The 22,601-nt window shown below is 38.7% G+C and overlaps 1 protein-coding gene across 2 annotated transcripts in view; it reads right to left on the bottom strand.

The window, feature by feature from the left end:
• The window catches only part of TRPC6 (transient receptor potential cation channel subfamily C member 6), a 111,787-nt gene that overhangs the window by 33,990 nt on the left and 55,196 nt on the right, over window positions 1–22,601 (bottom strand). For both annotated transcript variants that reach the window (XM_074916664.1, XM_074916675.1), the window contains exon 2: window positions 6,451–7,225. In XM_074916664.1, coding sequence (XP_074772765.1) covers window positions 6,451–7,225 — 775 coding nt within the window. The remainder of the gene's footprint in view (window positions 1–6,450; window positions 7,226–22,601) is intronic.

Raw genomic sequence — 22,601 nt, 5'->3', positions numbered from 1 at the left:
GCTGAGGTGTACTTCATGCATGTTTATGCTTTATTACCCCCAGCACCACAATACCAGTTTATTATTTGGATATATTAAAGGATTGCATCCAAGTTTTACATTTCACTTTACTTAGATGGATGCAAACTTTCATAGACAAACAGTTATAGACACTATTATATGTCTACATAAAACTGCTGGTGATTTATTTTTTTAATAATGTAAGGAAGACAGCTCAGATCTGTCATAAAAGAGAAGAAACTTTAACGTAATTTCTCTACAAAGGCAACAGAAGCCAAATATTAAAACTAACCATTTCATGACATGCTGTGTATTTTATTATATTATTTATTTTCTGACTCTTCAAAGTATAACAAGAGAGATTAACCAAAATCCTGACTTCTTGGCACTACAGAAAGACATTTTTTGAGAGTAATATATCACCTTCTGTTTGGCTTTCATTTTTGCAGCAGCAGCTAAGATAAGATTCAGTAATCAATCATTTTAATAAATAAATGTCCTCTTCAAAATGAAAGGCAAAGTAGTCATTTGAGATTCACAAAGGAAAAACATGGAGTCAGTTTATGCATCTTTGTATGATTAGGTACCATGAATTGTTCCAAATGACCTTGAATATCACCCTTAAAACATCAAATGAAAAAAGGCGTAGTTTTCAATAAATTTAGGAACACAATCATTTTGCCTTCACAAATACCGCAAAAATATTGTAATATATTTGTAATATATTAGTATGTGCATATTTTCTGGTAGAAGATACATATATACATGCACACTCACACACCCCCTTCATCAGTATTTTCCAGCTCTGGTGACTAAGACATGACATGGGCTTTCAAAACAGTATGTGAGGAGACCATTAATCCATGGTGGAGTCCAATGCCTTTGGGTAGTCTCAAAACAAAAATCATATATGATAATGATTTATCATATATGATATATGATTATGATTTTTTTCTGAGTGTGGTCCTATTTACCAAAATGAATATTGAATGGGCACTTTTAAAAATAGCCAGATATCTCCACTCACACTTTGCAGAATTATCCCTTCTGAATTTAGGTTTGTACATGGTATCACAGTATATATTAGCACCCAGTAAACTCATCCATAAACTCCATCAGTTTCTTTTCTCATTTGCAAATGCAGTAAAACAGCTTCCCTTCCTGTGAAATATTGCCACAGCTGTGATCAGAGGTAGTAGCTGAGCTGAGATGTCCTTGGTGGTCAGGTTACAGCAAATGAGCTTTGGGGAACTGAGCAGCACCCAGCATTGCCACCTGCACCCCAGCCACGGCACAGGACGGTTGTAACAGCAGAAACTGCTGAAGGCAATGCGCGTCCCTGCTCCCGTTCACAGTTTGCTATCTTGAGATGCATTCCCTTATGAAAAATTTATTCTTTCAGGGAAGGTTATGGAGGACAGATGCGATGATAATGTCTTAAACTGTTACAGGAAGATTTGTCAGGGTCTGAACACAGGGCAGGTAGCTCTAGCCCAGCAGCTTTGTTTCTAAGAAATTAAGTGTGTTAACTTGCAGAGACTACTGCACATGCCGCCTCTTGCCTCTTGTCTCCTTGGTCTACTTAAATTTGTAGTGACAGCAAAAATGATTAATACACTCTTCTTGCTGTCTCAGTGTCTCGCTGTCACACATGCCCAGAAAGTTCACTCTCCCCCAGAGTCTCACATGTCTCTTACCATTAATGTGAGCCAAGGGAATGTGGTTATTTGTTTGGCTTAATTTATATTTTTAAATGGCCAAAGGCACATGGATAATTCCATGAGTTCTCCTTTACTGAAAATTATAAACTTAATGAATTAAAAAAGCACTCTTGGGAGACTTGAGAAGGTAGTTAGCAATTAAATTACAGTTGGAGGCTTTAAAAAGAATCAGCCCTTAATTCTGCAATAAAGCATGCATGTGCTTTCTTTACACATGTGACAACATTGCTTCAGGGCTCCTCAGCAGTTTAGGAAAAACGCAATTTTGCCAAATTTTGCCACACCAAGGATGAGAGGGCAGCACTGGATGCTCCCACCCTGCAAAAGGAAGGTGATGATTTGGGGTGAGCACTGTGGGGGATGAGGAACCAGAGGAAAAAGATGCTGGTGGCAGAGGAATGACAGGAGGGCTGGGGGTGACAGTGGCCGCTGCTGAGAGGGGTCGCCTGCTCTTTATGGCAGGAGCAGCCACAGACTGTTTCGGTGTCCTGGGTAAGGGAGCAAGCAGGCCACGGTCATGCTGAAAACCTCAGCTGACCATGATTTATCTCTGACCATGCAAGCAGGAGAGCATGGCCAGGAGAGTTGGAGAGCATCAGCACAGCCCAGAAGACAGAGGAGTTCACGCAGCCTCCTGTGACCAGTCACAGGCTCTTGCTGTCCCCCAGACCGTGCCTGGCATGAAAATGCTCTCAGGACACAGGCTGACACTGAACCCTGATGAGAAGGAGCAGTGCTCCAGACCACGTCCTGGCCCCGCTTAGTCAACTATAGAGACCGAGTCCAGAAACACGGGTACTGCTTTGTGAGGATTTAGGATTTCAAAGTACCTTGTGAACATAAGTGGGACCTAAATGTTGAATTTAGGCATCTTGGTAGGTAGGTAAACACATCATTCCCCTTACAAAGGTGGCCCTTATTCCTTCAGTGCCTCAGCTCTCCTTCTCTAAAAGGTGGTTAACTTTTCTTTAAGAGAGCTGACAATACTCATAATGAAGATTGGTATCTGATTTCTGTAATGGGGGTTGTATAAATGAAAACAAACAGAAGATGAGAAGATAAACTGAATTTTGCTTCTCATCAGAAAAGCAAACTCAGACAACCTTGTTAGGGGTATTAATTTACAGCAAACAGTAATATATCTATGTTTAATTTAAAAATACATTTTCCAATCCATTCCATTAAACAATAAAAGAGTCCGTTGCCATTAAAGCTGCAGTGAACTTTGTACTAAATGCAAATCTTATCCATTTTGAACAGCACTGGGCCACAGCTGTCCCTCTCACGACTCCAGGCCATATCTCTGCAGGACATTTGTCAGATATCACCAACATCCTTATAAACATAGAAGAGATATTAGCTCTAGGGTAGGCATACAAATTAGATGACAGAAAATATGAGCACAATCACCCAAAATACAAATATTCTGTATAACATCATATCTTGTAAAGCTGCACACTTAGCCATGTCATAAAGAGCTAAATTAAATGGTGTTCAGAAAATCCTGAAGATCTCAGAATTACTTAGGAAGCCTGAATTAGATGTTTGCTAGTTACAGAAATATTTCTATGCTGTGCTTGACACATCTGTCCAGTTAGTCTTCCTTCGGAAGTCATCTTCTATTTTTTTCTGGTTTTACTGCTAATAAAGAATGATCCTCCAAAACACTTGTAAAAACAGTATCTGCAACCAAATGCAACAGGCATGTAATACTGGGTGATACTGCTACAGAGGTTTGAAGCAAAGAAAGGAGTTTATTCCAGAGAATAGTAGTTTCCACTAATTATGGCATTTCCTATTTTGCGTGAATCATCTTCATGGTTGGTGTTATCTCTAACAGTACCTGATGGTGTAAGACAGGAAAGAGAAGTAACTTATAAGATAGTCATGGAACAACCAGCACCACAGTTAAGCATTAACCCTTTCCATTGCCTCTGAAGACGACCTGGGAATTATCTGTGCCACTGGTTGTTATAAGCACCCACTAGGAAGCTCACTTGCAAAAATGCACCATTAGTACTATAAAATAGGTGACTTTTAAAATAGTGTATTACCAGAAAGTTCAATTTTAATTTAGGTAAGGTTTGAAATACTTTAAATGGCTTAGGCAAACTCTAGGTGGAGCTAAAGATTTGCCATGACCAGCTAATCTACGCACTAAAAATACACCTGGTTTGATTACACTAACACATGTAAGACATTTTTAATAAAACCACATTTTTATGCAGGGGCTACACTATCCTAACAATTGTAGCAAACTCCTGAAATAAAGTAAGGGTAACAATTGTTAGATAAATTGCTCCAAGCAGAGGTATGAGCTTGCAGGAGCACAAGCCCAGACTGGGCAAAGACAACAGTGTCCATTTCCTGCAACTTGTACACACAGCCTTTGTACTGCCTGCACTGAACCTCAGCCAGGTATTTCTCAGCCAAACCCCCAGCCTGCCTAGATACTGTAAATGTTATCACTTATCAATAGTGCAAATGTTAACTCTTGTCAATGCATGTATAAATATACCCCATGGTCTTTAATATTTATCCAGAGCCACCACATGATTTTAGCACCTACAAAAACATTCCCAAAAGACCTTATGTTGCCAGTCACCCACTCCTGGCAAAACTTTAAATTAAGGCAGAGTTAAATTTCACCTTCCCTCTACTCTTTAGAGTATGCATGTCCCCAGCAGAGTGTGGCTGATCAACACCCAGCAATATGGAGCTGCTCTGTCTTTTGTCTTGCCTCCTGTTTCTGCTGAGGGACAGTATCTCAAAATCTCTGCTGCAGTGAACTGGAAGTGGAGCTCTAATTTCAGAGAAGGCAACTGAGACAAAAGAGGAACTAAAAACCCAAACGTCACTCAGAGATGAGCCAGGTTACACTCATGGTGCTCCTGGGCAGGCTGCAGAAGCCTGCTCTGAACCAGCCCACCTTTTCTCACCCATGTGCTCCATTCCCTGCCCTGGTGGCACCACGGACAAATACTGTGGTCCCAGTTCATCTCACCGGTTGTGTACTGCAGCATACATCTGAAGGAGACTTCTTGCTGACTGTTCAGATGATGATTTTATTTATCTTTATAATAATTTTAGTTTGTGTCACTCCAACTGTGGTAAATGGAGCTATACAGCCCCTACAAATGAGACATGCTATTTATCTCAACAGAGCTGTGAACTTAACAGGCTACATTTATGGTGTATGAAAAATGTTTTTCTGTTCTGTTCTAAATTTACTCCCCTTTAAGCCAATCAAGTCCTTTTGTTCACATCTTCAGCAGCTGCTAAAGAGAAAGAAACAAGAGTGTGGTTTAAACACTCTTCTCTGAACTATACATTAAAGCAGTGGATAAAATCTCAGTCCACTGAAGTCCTAAGAATTTCCGCCAGGAACTTCATGGGACAGATGTTCATTGTCTGCATTAAGCTGAAATGCTCTTCTCAGCATTTTGTCTTATTGATTTAAAATAAAAATCTTCCTCTGCTCCTATTCCAGCTGTTTAGCTGCTGCTCTTAAGATCTCCTTACACATTCCTTTGCCTTCTTTTGGCTCTCCAATAAATATTTCAGCTTCTTACAAGAGATTGGTGCCACAAAGATACACCTATGAGCACAAGTCACAAGTAATTAACTCAGAATTGCAGCACCTCAGCTCAGGTTGGCTGAGCAGAGACAGGTTCACAGCCTTGAGAACTGTGCCGCTGCTAAGAAGATTAACATTAAACACTGATCATGGCAACTTCAAACCATTCCTAACACAATGTTGGAAATGATTCTATTACTGCTTTGGAGGGAATCTGCTCTCCTGATAGCAAAGTCTACATATCTTCTTCTATCACAGCAATGTCATATATTAGCACATGCTTTCCCATGAGGTAAACCCAGTCCAAAGGATTTTAGCTAACCTAGGTCATAATTAACACTGTCAATATTTGCACAAGACCTGCCTTTGCATTTACTGAGAGCAAAAAGCTTACATTCTTACTATCTTAACATAAATAAACTGTGGTAAATATTTTTGTAGGTTGTGCACCATTGTATCTACATAAAAAAAAAAAACAAAACAAACCAGTCATGCTTCAAGGATCTTAGGGGCCTTGAATCCCTGGGTCTCAACTTTTTTTTTTTTTTTAATCATTCATTTGTGAAACATTAAAAATTCTATACAACACGGAAAAAGACTTTAACTTCACAATGTTCATATATAACTAAGTACAAATAAGTAAAAAGAGGAAGAGGTGAGTAGATACACCAGAGAAAAGTAGCACATTAAAATAGGAAAAGAAGGATATTGTTTAGAGTCCTTTTTGTGAATAAATGCAAAACACTGAGAGGAGTGAGAAAGATTTCAGTCCAACTACGAGAAAATAATGACAATGCATGAGGGTTTCATAGAAACATACAATTTGTCTTGCATAAATGACCAAACTGTACCACTTTATCCTCCTCTTTCCCCACATCCTAAGCCAGCTTCCCCCATGGCTTTGAAGGGCCTCCTTTACCATCCTGCCTGATAGGAAGTAGAAAATTACTTCACTGGCACATGCTACATAAGCAGCATGAATCACAATCAGCACAGAACAGTTAAGACATTCCCGAAGATTTAAATCTTCCATTCATTAAACATTTACATATTTTCCCACATTATCCTGCTGATTTATGAAGATGATGCTGATCTCTTACTGCTCAAGGAATGGGAGAAAGACCTACTTGGCAATTCTGTGTCTCTACTCACCTTAAACTCTTTTTCAATGTTGGCAAGCACAGCCAGCTCATTGCTGAGCTCTAAGGCAGTCATTACAGGGTCTTCACTGGACAAAGACAGATAAGCAGGGCTGGCCAGACCTTTGTAGGCATTGATTCTGGATCTAGAATGGCTGAAAGAGTCATGCTTTTGCTTCTGATTGCATTCACTGCACTTGCAGAAATAGTCATGTGGCCTATCGATCCGAGCTCCTTTTCTCAGCAGGGTGTGGACAATCTCATATTCATGGCAGTGTGCAGCCAGAATGATCGGTGTAACATCATGGGAAAACCGTGTGCCATCTTCATCGTACGCATAGAAGTCATCGTGCTGGAGCTCCGACTGGCTAGGGCTCAATGCAAGCCTCTTGCCTTCAGCAAATGCAGGGTGGTTTAGGATAGCTTCCACTATCCGAACATAACCTTTGCTAATAGCCAAAAGCAAGGCATCCCCAACCCGAGAGAGGTTCTCCTTCTTCAGCAGAAGTTCTGTGATCTCCAGGTGCTCATTGGCAACTGCCAGCTGCAAAGCGTTCTGCCCCATATAGTCCACACAGTTCACATTGAGTGAGGGACATTCTTCCAGCATTTTGCGAACCACTGGAATATTTCCATATTCTGCTGCATCCAAAAAGCGCTCCTCCTCAAGAGAAAGACTTGTTGAGTGGTCATTAAACATATACGCTGGCCCTCGACTGGCCTGCCTCCTCCCCTTCTCCCGGAGAATGGTCTGTCGTCGTAGTGCTAGTCTATTCTCGTTGCCTCGGCTGTGTGGAAATAGGGAAATTATTAGTTCTGTTCTATGAAAGGGCATATCCATTTTAAATATTAATTCATAAAAATATTTTAAGCATTTATCTGATGTATATTTTTAAGGCAGCAAGGAGACCACAAACTCTGACTTTGATGCACTTTGTAACCACTGTTGCTGCACAGCCCTGGAATCAGTAACCAGCTACATTTTATACTTCAAGAAGAAGAAAAAGCCCTAGTCAATCATCATTTAAGATTACACTTTTTTCCCTATTTGGTCCTCCACAGCTTTTACGTAATTTTTAGTGAAGTTGGGCTGTGCTTCATGTTACATAAGTAGAATAACAGTTTTAAAGGTAAGGTTCTTTCTCAGGTTTTCACAGAAAACCATCTGTTTGTCCAGCACTCTTCTATCCAAACTTCTTATCATCATTTGGTATCCCACACATCCCTCTGATATGTACGGTCACTTCATGAAAACTCTGCTTCCTATTTTAATCTAGAAAAAAGAAACATTTATTATAACATTTTTACATGCTAAGATTTCACTTTCTGGTTACAAGAGTATTTCCAACAGAGAACATTCAGCTTAGTGAGAGAATTGCTTCAAGAGCAAAACTACGTTTTCTCTGGATCAATGTAGAACCTTCTGACACCTTTGCTAGATCTAGCAGATATTTTGAAGAACTTCACTGGAACAGCTGGGTATTAAAAAAAAGAACATCAGATCTCAAGTCTATTGTTCAAATCTATATTTTAAATACAAAGATGACCTAGAGGATAGTGATGGCATGCAATGACTGCCTCAATCCACAGAGGCAGCTGGTATCAGCAGCACAAGGCACTGAGAATAGCCCACATCCACTCAGCTGGTAGGAGTTGTCCCAGTGACACCACACTGAGCCTAGATGACCTCAGGTGGCCCACCACCCCCTCAGGATGCCATTCACCCAAGCTCTTTACTTGGTCTATGTTGGTGCTCAGTCACAGCTCAGAGTAAAGACAAGTCACAGTGTGAAAGGAGTCAGCAGTCACGGGATAAGGGGAGAGGGAGTGCACGGGACAGCAGGGCACACAAACATGGAAACTCTCTAAATTCCCTTCTGCCTCAGAAAAGTAGGCAGGCTGACTTCACTTGCTCTTATTATTCTTACCCCCATCACTACTTCAGCAACTATCTAACTTACATTTTGGATCTGGTTTCTCCTCTTCGCCCTGCTGTTGTTTTTCTGACATCTATAATTGAATGCTCAGTCACAAAGTGAATCTCTACATGGTAAAAGCGTTATCAGCTACATTGTATGACATCTGCTATTTCCCATCTCCACCATCCTTTTCTTTATCACAGTTTTTAACCTTGATATCCTATTTATTCATCCACTTAGTGGCTTGCCAGAATCCTGCCAATTCTTGCTTCATGATAGCTCTGAACTGTTATCCATTCTTCTACTTCTATTGAAACCCTCAGCCATTCCTCACCTCTTATATTAATTATTAATTACTTAATAATTATTTAATTATTAAGCCTAAATTGATCCATATCAAAGCTAAGTTTGCTGAGGAATGCTACAGAATATGCTACATTCTCTTTAACAAGAAGAAAATCTAATTCATGACTCTATTGTTTCAGTCAAATAAGATCCCAGTCCTCAACAGAAATTCAATTGCAAATAATTTTCTCTCCTAGAACTACTCTGCAAAACTACATAATATTCACAATTTCATCTTTTTTCTTTTTGAATGGTAGCTTAATGATTCTTTACATACGTATGCTCAAACACACTTTACTCTTTTCAGTATTTTCCACAAAATAATAACCACGAGCAATATTTTATTCACTAAGTACTTACTAATGAATATAAAGTTAAGTATTTAAATGACAGTAAAAAAAATGAGTCCTTTGTGACTCAAAACATCTTCACAAAAAGTAACATTACAAGATATTATTTCTTCTAGATTATTTATATTTAACTTTAGTACAAATTTCCTTTTCACCTCTTGCCTCTTGGTTCCAGAGATATAGTCCTCTGCAGCACTGGAAATAATTCAAATTGCCCAAGTCTTATATTCAAAAGAACAGGTTTTTTTGCAAAAATAATCACAGGTAGGAATGTGGAATGTATAAAAATAAGCCACTGTAACATTGTTCAATATGCAGACAGTAATAATATTGTGCTACAATGGCAAGTTTAGACTATGTCTATCTTTTCAAGATGTGGAATAAAGTTAGATCGCATTCTCTTCTACTCCTCAAGTGGGTTCAAAGCATATGAGAGAGCATGGATATATGTTAATGTCTTATAAGTGAATATGTTATATGCCTGGTTGCAATTTTTCCATGCATCTTTCCAGACATTTTAAATTAAAAAAAATATTTATATTTGTTGAAAAGACAGCCTTTGGAGAGGTTTCATAGAAAACTCGGAAACTGAAAGAATGAAAATGTTACTGGCACTGGTGACAATACTGGTGCCAAAACCTGAAATTCATTAAATAGAAGCCAGTCTTTCGATACACCTACAAGTGTTTTACTAGAAATGTGCGTGCTAAATTGGAACAGGGATGAAATGGTAGAAAGGAGCGATCACAGCACAGAAAGCAGAATGCCAGACTCCCTAGTTTTAAAAGTTATACCTTAAACGACTGTAACATGTTTCTTCAAACATGGACTATGAGAGTGTGAAGTAAGGTGAAAATCAGCTGGGAGACAGGAAAGAGAAGAAAGTTAAGACAAGATAAGGGGGAAAAAATGACAAATAAAAGAAAGGGAAAATTTTAAAACCTACTGAGTTTTAAGATTTATGCACTGATTAATTCTTAAGAGATGACCATAGCAAGACCACAGGGAGACAAGTTCCCAGCTTTCACTTAAATACCCACAATTAAGTTAATCCTACCGTCAAGGGTTTTAATCAGGCTATATGTTTCTTAAGGTTTACAGCTTCCTGTAAAAAGCAGCTGTGTATTGATGATAAAATTTTGAGAAAAAATGTTTAGTTGATCTTGACCAACTTGATCAGAACTAACTGTCATTCACCATTGCCTTTACATATCCAAATTGTGCAATGCTTGGAAAAAATACACTTTTATAGTGAAATAAACTAAAGCTAAAGTAAAACCAAAGAATACATAGTGTAGCTATGCACCTTGTACTTGTATGGTTCTAATAAATTTAATTAAACATATTTTGGTTTTAGAGCTTAACTGATAAAAATTAAAGTTCCTCTAATGTAAGAGAACAAATTTATAAAAAATGGATACAGAAAGTTTGACCATACAGCTTTTAAGACTTTCTACAAATGTGATGTCACAGGAGTTCATTGAACTGTAAATTGCTACTCTTTCCTAGCAGATATTTAGAAAAACAAGTATATCTGGGTTGGACAGTTGTCAGTAAGATATATAAATGTTTTTCTAATTATTCTTTTCTTCTCCTGCACTTTCAATGAATGATTGTATTGTTTCTTTGATGCATACTGATTTGCACATTTTCTATTCTATAGTTGAGTGTATTAATGCAAGAACCTAGTAAAATTATAGGAGGTTCACCTCATAGGAGGCAGCCCTAAACAAACAGGAAGAATAAAGCGTGATTTGGTCAAAACCAGCATTTGCAGATAAGAAAGGTGACATTAAAGTGATTACTTTAAAAAGAAACACTTTTGAGATTTTTTTTTCAGTTTAGAAAAATACATCAAACTTATAAGATTTAACACCTATATACAGGAAAACTAGAATAAAGAGCATATAGCTTTTTTTCTGAGCTACACTTCCACAGTTCACAGGATTTGTATTTATTACTAATAAAAAAGTTTGCTTTCAAAATGAATTTACACATAGAACTAAATATTGCCCTGCTGGCATTTAAATATTTTGTGTTATTTGAAAGAACAGGAAATGTTTCTATACTAACAATTTGGAATAAGTATTTATTACAAAATATCAAATAATTAAACTAATTATTATAGGTAATAGTCACATGTAGTTATAACTGTGCTTGCATCATTTAGATTGCTTTGATATTATATAGTCAACCTATTACTTGACTTATATTTGACTTGAGTTTCATCTTACTAGTTCTTCCACAACTGAAGATATAATGTTGTTTGGATTCCACAGGGCTAAGCAAGTTTGGGCAGCAAAGGGTGAGAACATCCACCTCTATCTGAGAAGCCACCCTGTAATTTAGCTCTTGACTTGAATAAACTCTTCCAATCAGATTTCTTCTGAGTATCAGTTTCTCAGTTTCTCTTTAAATTTTGTTGATGTCAAATATAAGCACTATCACAATAACAGAATGCAAGTTTTATTATTCAAACAAATGGTACTTCTTTTCAGTGTTTGCTACGGAGTCAGAGAACTCCATCTGAAATGCTGTATCAGGATATGTCCTATATCAGGTTAATCACATCATGTAGGTTCAAGTTCCCAGTCCAATTAATGAAAGTAAAGTAAAAAATACTATTATATCCTGATCAGTTCTAATGCTATGCAGTATTAAGGCCCTTCCATAGCTGTATACTCTGCTAAATAAAAGACATTATAGGTGCCAATATTTTGTCAGTGCGAACTTTGCAGCTTACTCAGCTGGCAGTAGAAGCAGGCAATGAGTAAAGTAACCAGTGTCTATCAGGTACTGATCTTTAATCTACTTCTAACACTGTGGTGGTTTAAAACCAGTCAGCAGCCAAATACCACACAGCCGCTCACTCACTCTCCCTCGCCCTGGGTAATGGGGAAGAGCATTAGAGGGGTAAAGGTAAGGAGACTCACAGGTTGAGATAAAAACAATTTAATAATTGAAATAAAATAATTATTATAATAATAATGGTAATAATAGAAAATACAAACAACTAATGCATAGTGTGATTGCTCACCACCTGCTGACTGATGTCCAGCCCGTTCACAGAATCCCAGAATCATCTAGGTTGGAAAGGACCCTGGAGATCATCTAGTCCAACTGTTTGCCTAGCACAGTTCCCACCTACAGCATATCCTTAAGCTCTAAATCGACCCTACTCCTGAACACCTCCAGGGATGGGGACTCCACCACCTCCCTGGGCAGCCCATTCCAATGCCCAACAACCTCTTCTGGAAAGAAATGCTTCCTGACATTTAGTTAAACCTTCCCTGGCACAACTTGAGGCCATTCCCTCTTGTCCTATCACTTACTGCTTGGTTAAAGAGACTCATCCCCAGCTCTCTGCACCCTCCTTTCAGGGAGCTGTAGAGGGCGATGAGGTCTCCCCTCAGCCTCCTCTTCTCCAGACTAAACCCCCCCAGTTCCCTCAGCCGCTCCTCGTACGACCTGTGCTCCAGACCCTGCACCAGCTCCGTTGCCCTTCTCTGGACACGCTCGAGTCATTCAATGTCCTTTTTGTAGTGAGGGGCCCAAAACTGAACACAGGAATCGAGGTGCAGCCTCACCAGTGCCGAGTACAGGGGTCAGATCCCTTCCCTGTCCCAGCTACCAATCCCAGACAAGCAAGAATCCCCAAACTGCAATCGTGGAAGTGAGAGTGACCTTCCTGATCAACCCTCATCTATATACTGAGAATGATGTTATATGATATGGAATATTCCATTGGCCAACTGGGGTCTGTTGCTCTGACTATGCTCCCCTCCAGCTTCTCGTGTACCTGCACGCTTGCAGGACATGGGAAGTTGAAAAGTCCTTGATTTCTCAGCAACAACTAAATCCAGCAATGCATTATCAACATTCTTCTCATACCAAATCCCATACTGAATCCAAAACACAGACTATTCTAGCTACTAAGAATGAAAAAAAAAAAAAATTAGTTCTATCCCAGCCAAAACAAGGACATACATTTAGCATAGGAAAGGCTTTGAAAGACTTGAATTAACACAAATTTGTCAGCATATCAGCTGCCACAAGTGTCCTTATCTGTAATTCTGCTAACTCTCATCATAGCTACTGCAATTTCCCTCTCCATAGCCTCTTCAGACTTTAAGATGTGATCACCATCTTCCAACAAAACTCACTGCAGTATCTCTTACCTCAGAAATCCTCAGAGCATCTACGCTCCCTCTACCTTATTTCACTTAATTCATCCTGAAGACCCAAACCACCATGTTTTAAGAAATATTTGTTGTTTTGCTCCAATTGGTACTATGGGTCTGTCTCCCTCAATCCTTACTCCATCAGTTTCTCTCCCATTCCTTCCATATGTGCTGCAACTGTGTACGTGAAAGCTCCTCCTGCTAGTATCTACTAGCCAAAAAGCCATGCTGCATCTCCTACATATCGTGGGAAGTGTTCACAAAGTCTAAGTTCAGTTTAGTGAGGTTAATCTCTCCAACTCCTACAGTCAGTAAAGGCAAACAGACACCATGAGACCAGAATCCAGAGCAGGAACTCCATGTCCTTCTAGATTCACACATGGAATGGTTAGCATCATTAACACAACATAAGCTGTGTTATGTTTATGTTAGCCTTACATAAATAGCCTAAATTCCCCACATTTTCTCAACTCAATAACACATCTCTACTGCTTATTCTTATCCTTTTGACTCTCACTTTTGGCAGAAACATTGAGACAATACATATGCATGCAAAGATGGAGTTAGGAAGACTAAAGTTCATCTCAAGTTAAAGGTAGCAAAGGGTGTGAAGGCCAGCAGAAACTGTCTTCCAAAAGTACACTAGAAGAAAAAGGAAGACTAAAGAAATCCATGTGGCCCCACTGTTCAACAGACTGGTGGACTCAGTGACCAAGGACACAGGTGAGACTCAGATACTCAGTGCTTTCTTTGCCTCAATTTTCACCAGGAAGGTCTGTCCCCAGAATTCAAGGTCCCCAGCAGAGTAAAGCATTACCTACATTCAAGGAAGACTGACCTGGGCTACAATTAAGCCAACCAGACAGACAATTCTGCAACCTTGCATCCAAGGGTACAGAGGGAGCAGGTAGGTGTCACTGCAAGGCTGCGCTCTATCACCTTTTGAAGAGCATAGCAACTGGAGGACTTTTATTCATAGGAAACAGGTTTTACAGCTTTCTTAGCTCCCCATGGGCTTCTCAGATTTGAACAAACTAATCACTGAAATGCAATAGCACAATAATCTGAAATGGAGAAACTATCCTATTTAGCAGCATGTTGGCAAATTCTGTATCTATCTTGAACTGCTTCTTCACGATCTGTGCAGCAATCATTTACTGCTAAACATCATTTAAATAATTTATGCTGAAGTTATTTGAACAGACAATAAATTCAGCCCATTAAAAACATAGTATTTTTAAAAACTTCTTAAAAAAATAAAGATGCATTCAGTGTAGATCCAGATCTTGTTTAAATTGTGTCAATAACAATATAATTGATTTAAAATACATATCTTTATGAACCCTGAAAAACGAATCCAGTATAAAATTATTTTGCTAGCATTTGATTCTTATACAAGGAAACAAACCCTTCAGCAGGATCACAGTCACTATTTTTTCCTGAGATGTTAACAACTTCAGTTAACCAGCCAAAAACTGCAGTTCATTAATCACTTTCTCTTTCATTTTTCAAATAATAGAAACCGATTCAATTTCTATTCCAGCAATACATTCAGTATGATTTACAAAACAGAGAGAAATCACTGCTAGTGAGGAATACTTAGAATTGGCTTGTTTGTCCAGTAGCATTTCCTCTTTCCTTGCCTGTATTTGGAAGAAAACCATTGCTTAAATGAGAGATTAAGTACATACATTCCCTAGAGAGTAGCTCATCTTCTGGAGTAGAATTTATTACAGAATGAAATAGAACACTTTTGTATTGTTTGCTGGACTACTGCATGGGTCTGATGCAGAGCTCTCGAATGTCAGTGTAATCCATTTTCCTGTATCAATATATATGTACAAAATAAATTTCCTGATTTGCCCATTTGCAATTACAGTTAATTAAAGTTAGAGGTCTGTAATTAAAACTGGTTCTTTCAGCACAAGACTATAAATATGTTTAACTGTAACACAGAAAGCAAACTGCCCTAAGTTATTATTCCGACTTAATTAGACACACACAGTAAATATTAATTCAGGAGTTTGTTAAGAAGAGTATAAGACACTTGATTGCCTCCAAGAGCAGGAAAAAGAATTTGACGATCCAGAAGAGTATGTTCAGTCCTGTTGTTATGTTCTGATGTTCTTACATTTATTTCACCATTATTAAGGTCTTTTCAGTCCATTCTTTATCAAAAAGATGCCCATGTTAGCACCTATTGGCACTGATTCTGGCCACATAAGTCTTAAAGCCACTTGAAACCTCAACCTTCCCAGACTACTGAATAACTGTTAGTTGCAACAGATTATTAATGCACTTTGGGGGAAAATGTGGCCTAAATGACCCTACTTATTACTACTTATTACTTCAGAGTCAGAATGGCCAAGCCTGGAATATGGTCATCATTTTGGATACCATGTTACAGGAAGGCATTCTACAAACTAAGAAATTAAATGTAAGAGAGCAGCAGGGGTCACAGTTGCCACTGTATTTTGCACTTCAAGCACAATAAGGTTGATTTTGTGAATTATGTAGCGTGGTATTCTACTCATCTCACTTCTACCATGAGAACAGTAGGGTTCAAGTATAAATTATTCATCTTGACCTACTCCATAGATAAAGGAGAGACCTGTTTACCTTTAATATTTATTTTAGGATAGCATAAATTTTCATATGGAGCACCTATATTTTTCTATTGCTTACAAAAGAATCCTAGATGATTGGGTGAGATTAAGGCCTCCTTTAACGTATATAGTTTAGTAGGAACACAGGCCACAGAAATAATTCAGTTAAGCCCCTTACGATTACAGATACCATCTCAAACAATTCCCACTAAAATATCAGACTCCAGCTTAAAGGAAATTGTTGTCTTGCTGGAATTTTATTTTCTCTCACTAATCCCACTGAAAGACTAATCCAGGATTTGATTGGTTTAGTAATTAGAAATATTAATCTGATTTTCAGCCTAAATTTAATAATGGCCAATTTATATTTGTTTTTGTTTAGGAACCAGAATTGTATTTCAAATTGAGTAGCCCCTTCCCCTGACAATGGCTACCTGCAACACACGAACACACAGCAAACATATCCCCTCTCAACCTTCATTTTGCTGAGCTAAATCAAGTTCATCTCAGTTCCTGCTATGTCCATGACGTTTTATCTGCCACTTTAACAAAAACCTGCTCAAGCACACCTTCCTAAACTACACAGTAAACCCATGTGTCATTACAAAGTTTAGCAACCATTTTGTGGCAAAATGTACATCTTTGGCTATCCCTCTGGTGCATTTACATCCAAGAAATCATTTAGGCATTACGGATTCCTCTGTGAGCCAGAGAGAAGTCTCCTGCCTTAGCTGAATTTCCTTAATCAGGTGTTAGACAGTCTCTGATTTATGAACTGAAAGAATTGTGCTGAAAGAGATCTGATTTCAATCCTCAACATCCTTTGAGGACACAGACTTTCATTACAGAGTTGTGGAGCTGAGAAGGTTTGGGCATGGGAAACAACTGTGAGCATTCACAGCATTATAATCTGAAGTAAAAAGCTTTTTAGGAGAGTCTGCAATAGCTGCTAGAGGCTGAACAAGCCTGCATAGTCACAGCACAGCCTCCTCCTCTTTTTCCTTTACTCATGTAAAAGGGTTTATTATACTCTAAACTTACTGTGTAAGAGTACTGTTAACTCATTTAAACTTGAGGTTTGGCTTCTTTCAAAAGTTTATTACCTCTGGAAGAAGATTATACAACTTCTTAGGAAATTAGAACGTACAAACTCAAAATCTAATTATGCTTCTGTCTCCATGATCATACTTTAGTAAGAGACATGACACTGAAGTCCCTTATTAGTGTATATTAATGAAAAACCAGACATAATGCTTGTAGTTATTCTGAAGAGAAAATAAATGTGTATTCATGTATACTGCCAGCAATGTAAATCTATAGGTTGGAAGCATGGTGAGAAAAATAGGGCGCTGAGACTGCTGACAGCATCCATTTTATAAATCTGTAAAAATATTAAAGCCATAGAGATAAATACTCTCAGAGAAAGTATATGGAGGAAGTAGTTACCTGAAACAATGTTGAAACCATTAGCAACCACCTTTAAATCACCCCTGTGGGTGAACATCCAGAAAACTTAAAGGGACATGTAAAAAGGGACATGTAAAAAGTCAATGTAAACTAAATCAGTCATTTTCAAATTTAATTCTCATATGCTGTTGTTAGTTAATAATTCACAATTATCTAGGAGATCAGATAAGAAGTAATACCAGATTAATACCAAATAAGACCATCAACACCGAAGAATACCCAAAAATAAATGATCTTAAAACAATCAATTTCCTTCTGTGACAGAATAAGAAGCCATGTGAATGAGGTAGGACCCAGATATATGTTACAGGTAAGACTTTACTGCTGTCACACATGCTAGTCTAAGCAAAGAGGCTGAATGAAATTATGAAGAGGGAGCACAGTTGGTCGGAAAATTGTAGTTATCTATCAAAGGTTATAAAGAAAATTTGCTCAGATAATCTGTCTTAGATTTGGTATTATTTAATATATTCATTAAATGTGATGGATGATGGAACAGAAACTCCATGTTTTACATTTGCAGAAACATAGTCTGAGAGAAATTGAAAATGGGAGGAAAGCAAGGCTAGCATTTTGATTGGGTCTGACAAGAAGTGATCTGAAATAAATGCTATGCAATTCAAAAACAAGAAGTAAAAGGGTTTGCACTGAAGTAGGAATAAGCAAGCACACATTAAAAGATGGGAATAGCATAGGTTAGTTTGGAAGGGGTAGGTATGAAATAATATTGATGTTACACAAACTTGTGGTGACACAGGCCCTGTGCTTGGAAAACAACACAGACCAACTGCAGTTAGCCTAGAGAATAACTACACAGCTGATCAAAGGTCTGGAAGATATGAAATAAAGTACAAGTAGGTTTTGCTTAATCTAGACAAGACTGGAAGGAAGATAGTGTTCAAAGCAATGGTGTAAAAGGAAGGGAATAATTTGTCTCCATTCAGGTCTGGGATCTGTAGGCAACCTGTGGCTCCAAAGTTCCTAAAACTTGATGGTGAGAAAATACTTCAAAGGAAAGAGGATTATTTGGATGTTCTATTCTTCTACTCTTCTTTATCTATATAAAAAATACAATATATGTAATACATAACATAATAATACATATAATTTGCAAGACATATCTTTTATAAAATTATATATTGATATATAAAAATATATATAGTAACGTGTATAAAATTAAATAATATATATTCAGTCCAATAAGAGATAGGATGTGGGCTTAGACAGACACGTGTTCTGAATCTCTATGCAATGCCATGCTACAGGACAGAAAGTGATAGGCTGTAGAAAGGAATATAAGATTAACGTTCTAAATGTAAAGACAGTGAATGTCCAGAAACAAATATCTGAAAAAAACAGGTTTTCCATCACCAGAGATCTTGAAGAACAGATATGATAGAAAGTGGTAGGAATGAACAGCTGACTTTTCTTGGTGGAGAGAAATTGGTTAAGATGTCCATGTCTCTCCTAGCCCTACGATCTACAATTTGATGCTGCAAATTATTAACAGGCACTTATCTATCTCATGAGAGAAGACAAACCCCTCAGACCATATTATTCAGTCCTCCTGCTTCTGCAGTTCTCCATTATCAGTCAGACACTAAAGCTGATGATAGTCCCACATGCTTTACTACTACAAAGCACATGTATGCAGCTCTCACAAGATATGTCTCCCTCAGCAAACCAGTAACAAACGACAGACCAGGACAACTCCCTGGTTCGAATCTGATCGTTGAAATCAGAGCCTGTACAAACTGAAGGCATGCTAAGTGTTGAGTGTTGATACAGGTCCATTGCACAGGCCTGGACACTGAGTCAGGGCACTGGTTGTTACTGTCCCCCAGTCTGAGTGTAGCACAGGGTACACAGGGGTGATTGTGGGGCCAGCACCCATACAGCATCAGAGAAATGTTTATCTTTTACAGGTAGCAAGGTGGCCTTCTTTTTCTGGTGTTTTCTAACTGGAATGATTTTTGATCATTCCTTGATCTATTTAGTTATAATGGGAAACGCCTCTTAATAATATCCACATTGGTATAAGGATCCACTGTTCCCCCACAACACTTAGAAGCTCGTGCTAAATTATTAGTGGGCTAGAACTGAAGCGCTCTGTAAGTAACAAGCCAAAACCAGCTGAGGACATTTACAAAAAAATTTCCAAATACTCAATGACCGCAAATGCATCAGAAGTGAGAAAATCTTGTAATGAACATCCCTTAAGTTTTTCATTTTGCAGCACTTGAAAGGTACAAGTAGGAGTATTTCTACTCATGTGGTGTTTTTTTATCAGAAGATGCACATCTAACACCAAGTATGAAATATGTCACCTTTAAGACTGTTACTTGAACTGATGTGTCTTCTGGGACTGCCCTGGAGGCACTTCTGAGACCTGGACTGTCACAGCTTTTTGTTTACATACTGCTGAGAAGTGTTTTCTCCAAGCTGATTATGTTGTGCAACTGCTTTTGTACAGAAGCACTTAAAACCAATTTAATTTTAGAGAGTATTTCCTCATCCACAGCTTGGTGGAAAGTTCACATCTGTTGATGTGAACCTGGAAGGGTAGTGGTCTAACAAACATTTTCTTCAGGAAATAGCAAAGAAGTTTTCTCTCTCCCCTGGAAAGTAGTTCAGTGGCTATTTAATGGCTGATGGAGAGAAACCACACAACATAGGGCAAACTGTTTCCCAGGCTTCTCATTTGTCATTCCCCCTAATTTTTACCCTGCTCTTTCATTCCAGCAGTAAAACCAGTGATTTATTATTTAGGAAGCAGCAGCTCACCATTGCAACAGGAATGACAAGTAAATAGAAGAGTTTAGGGAAATGATTAGTAAAACTGTCTGGAGAAAAATCATCCAAGGAGGCAAGGCAACCTGGAAAACTGTAACTGAGCCTAATTAAAGGAGGCTTATCAGAAACAACAAACAAAAGGTTAGCGCACTCTGATTACTTGAAGTTTTTAAATAGGGAAAAGGGATTTCGATTCTTTCCTAAGAATAAAAAAGGAGAGAAGGAAGTGCTTTACCAGCACAGAATGTGTTATATACCATACCTGCAAGGCAAAGAAAACAGCAGATTAAACATCATAGGATGGTAAGGCAGGACAGACAACACTAAGAAACAGGTTGAGACTGCCTAGTATGGAGTGTCAAAAGACAGCTTTTTATTTTTATCATCCTTTTATTTGGGGATAAGTGTAATTTTAAGCTTTAGAAGACTATCATGGAACTGGGTTTTGTAGGTCTGAAGATCCTGTTGTACTTGAGCACAGGCATAATTTCATGCTGGCTGCTGAAAACTTTTGACAATAAGCCTTAAATACAAGATTTGAAGTCTATTTTAGAATTACTGAAAAAGTGAATTGCTGTTTCCCAGTACTTGATCTTGCTCAGAATGTGTCTAGCTATGTCTGCAAAACTACTCCCTTTATATCTAATACATGCCTGCTCAAACATTCTTCCTCAACTGTTAAAAAAATGATGAATTAATTCACCCTTTAAAACACACTTTAGATGTAATTGCCCAGTTTCACAGATTATTTGATCAGTGCGCTATTCTGAGGTTGAAGCATTTTGTTTCCAGACTGTTTCTTGCAGGTGGCAAAGAATACTGGTGTGCACCCACCAGAGGGAACTCCTTACTAAGCCTGGCACTCTATACCCAACTTGTCAATAAAAAATTTATAGCTCCAGTTCCTTACATGTTTTCCAGGAAGTACCTTTTGGTGTCACTGCATAATTTTGTTACACACTTTACCACTCTGGAGACAGACCATCTGAAGCTTATTGGTTTCAGCAACAGTAAGACAAAGACAAAAAAAGTCTTAATAATTCAAATTAAAGCTAGTATTTTAGCTACAAGACTGGGGGGAAAAAAAAAAAAAAAAGACATTAGAAGCAAATGAAATACAAAGTATGACTTTAACATAATTTTAACAGCTGGCTACTTTGTTAATTTGTGTTTCTTATATGGAATACCTAAAGTACATCAGAATCTTCATTGCCATGTGTTTATAGAGCTATCCCATTTCCAGCGTATTCCAAAGGATATGCTAAATTCTGTATCTATTCCTACAGTCTTATGCATAGCCATTTTGAGATGAAGTAAATCACTCTGCAGTTCCAGAGGTATCTATATGCCTTTGGAGTTGAGACTTAAACAATTTGTACAGGTCTGTCTGAGCTTGCATGTTTTGCAAAACTGAATGCCCTATGCCTTGTTCACTCCTCAGTTACCAGGCAGTGTCTAACTTGGTCACTGCAGTTGATGGTTCTTTCTGAGGTTCCTTCTGTTAGTGCAGGAAACTATTTCCCCTTTCAGAAATTCAGTCTTCTGGCCAAGTCTTTCTTGTCCAGTTCAAGCTACATCTTTCACATAGCTATTAATACTGTACAGTATATGTGCTATGCAAGCAGTCTGCTATGCTCGCTATCTCTGGTGAGTTCCTGGCTTTTGTCACTCACCTCATTATGAGATGACTAATAATAGTTGCTGCTATCACGAAGACTACTGTAGATAACAATTGCTAGGTGAGGCCGCCTCAAGCAGGCTTTCCCTTTCATTAATTATAACTGGTGTTTCTGTGTTAATAAGCTACTGCAGTTAGCAAAAAATTCAACATCAGACATTATCAGAGGTGGCAATTTAGGATCCATTTGTTCACCTAGATATGAGCCTACTGAAAAGATCTATCTGGTTCATTTTAAGGGTTGTTAGGCATTGGAATAGGCTGCCCAGAGAGGTGGTGGAGTCCCCATCCCTGGGGGTGTTTAAGAGTCGGGCTGACATAGCGCTGACTGTTCTCAACTACACCACATCCCTCAGCACTGTGTTGACCCGACTCTTAAACACCTCCAGGGATGGGGACTCCACCACCTCCCTGGGCAGCCCATTCCAATGCCCAACAACCCCTTCTGGAAAGAAATGCTTCCTAATATCTAGTCTAAACCTTCCCTGGCACAACTTGAGGCCATTCCCTCTTGTCCTATTGCTTGTTACTTGGTTAAAGAGACTCATCCCCAGCTCTCTGCACCCTCCTTTCAGGGAGCTGTAGAGGGCGATGAGGTCTCCCCTCAGCCTCCTCTTCTCCAGACTAAACCGCCCCAGTTCCCTCAGCCGCTCCTCGTACGACCTGTGCTCCAGACCCTGCACCAGCTCCATTGCCCTTCTCTGGACACGCTCGAGTCATTCAATGTCCTTTTTGTAGTGAGGGGCCCAAAACTGAACACAGGAATCGAGGGGCGGCCTCACCAGTGCCCAGTACAGGGGTCAGATCCCTTCCCTGTCCCTGCTG

This window comes from Athene noctua, chromosome 1, assembly GCF_965140245.1.
Source record: "Athene noctua chromosome 1, bAthNoc1.hap1.1, whole genome shotgun sequence".
Classification (NCBI taxonomy): Eukaryota; Metazoa; Chordata; class Aves; order Strigiformes; family Strigidae; genus Athene; species Athene noctua.
The sequence above is the reverse complement of the archived record's forward strand: the minus strand, read 5'-3'. Positions and strand labels throughout refer to the sequence as shown.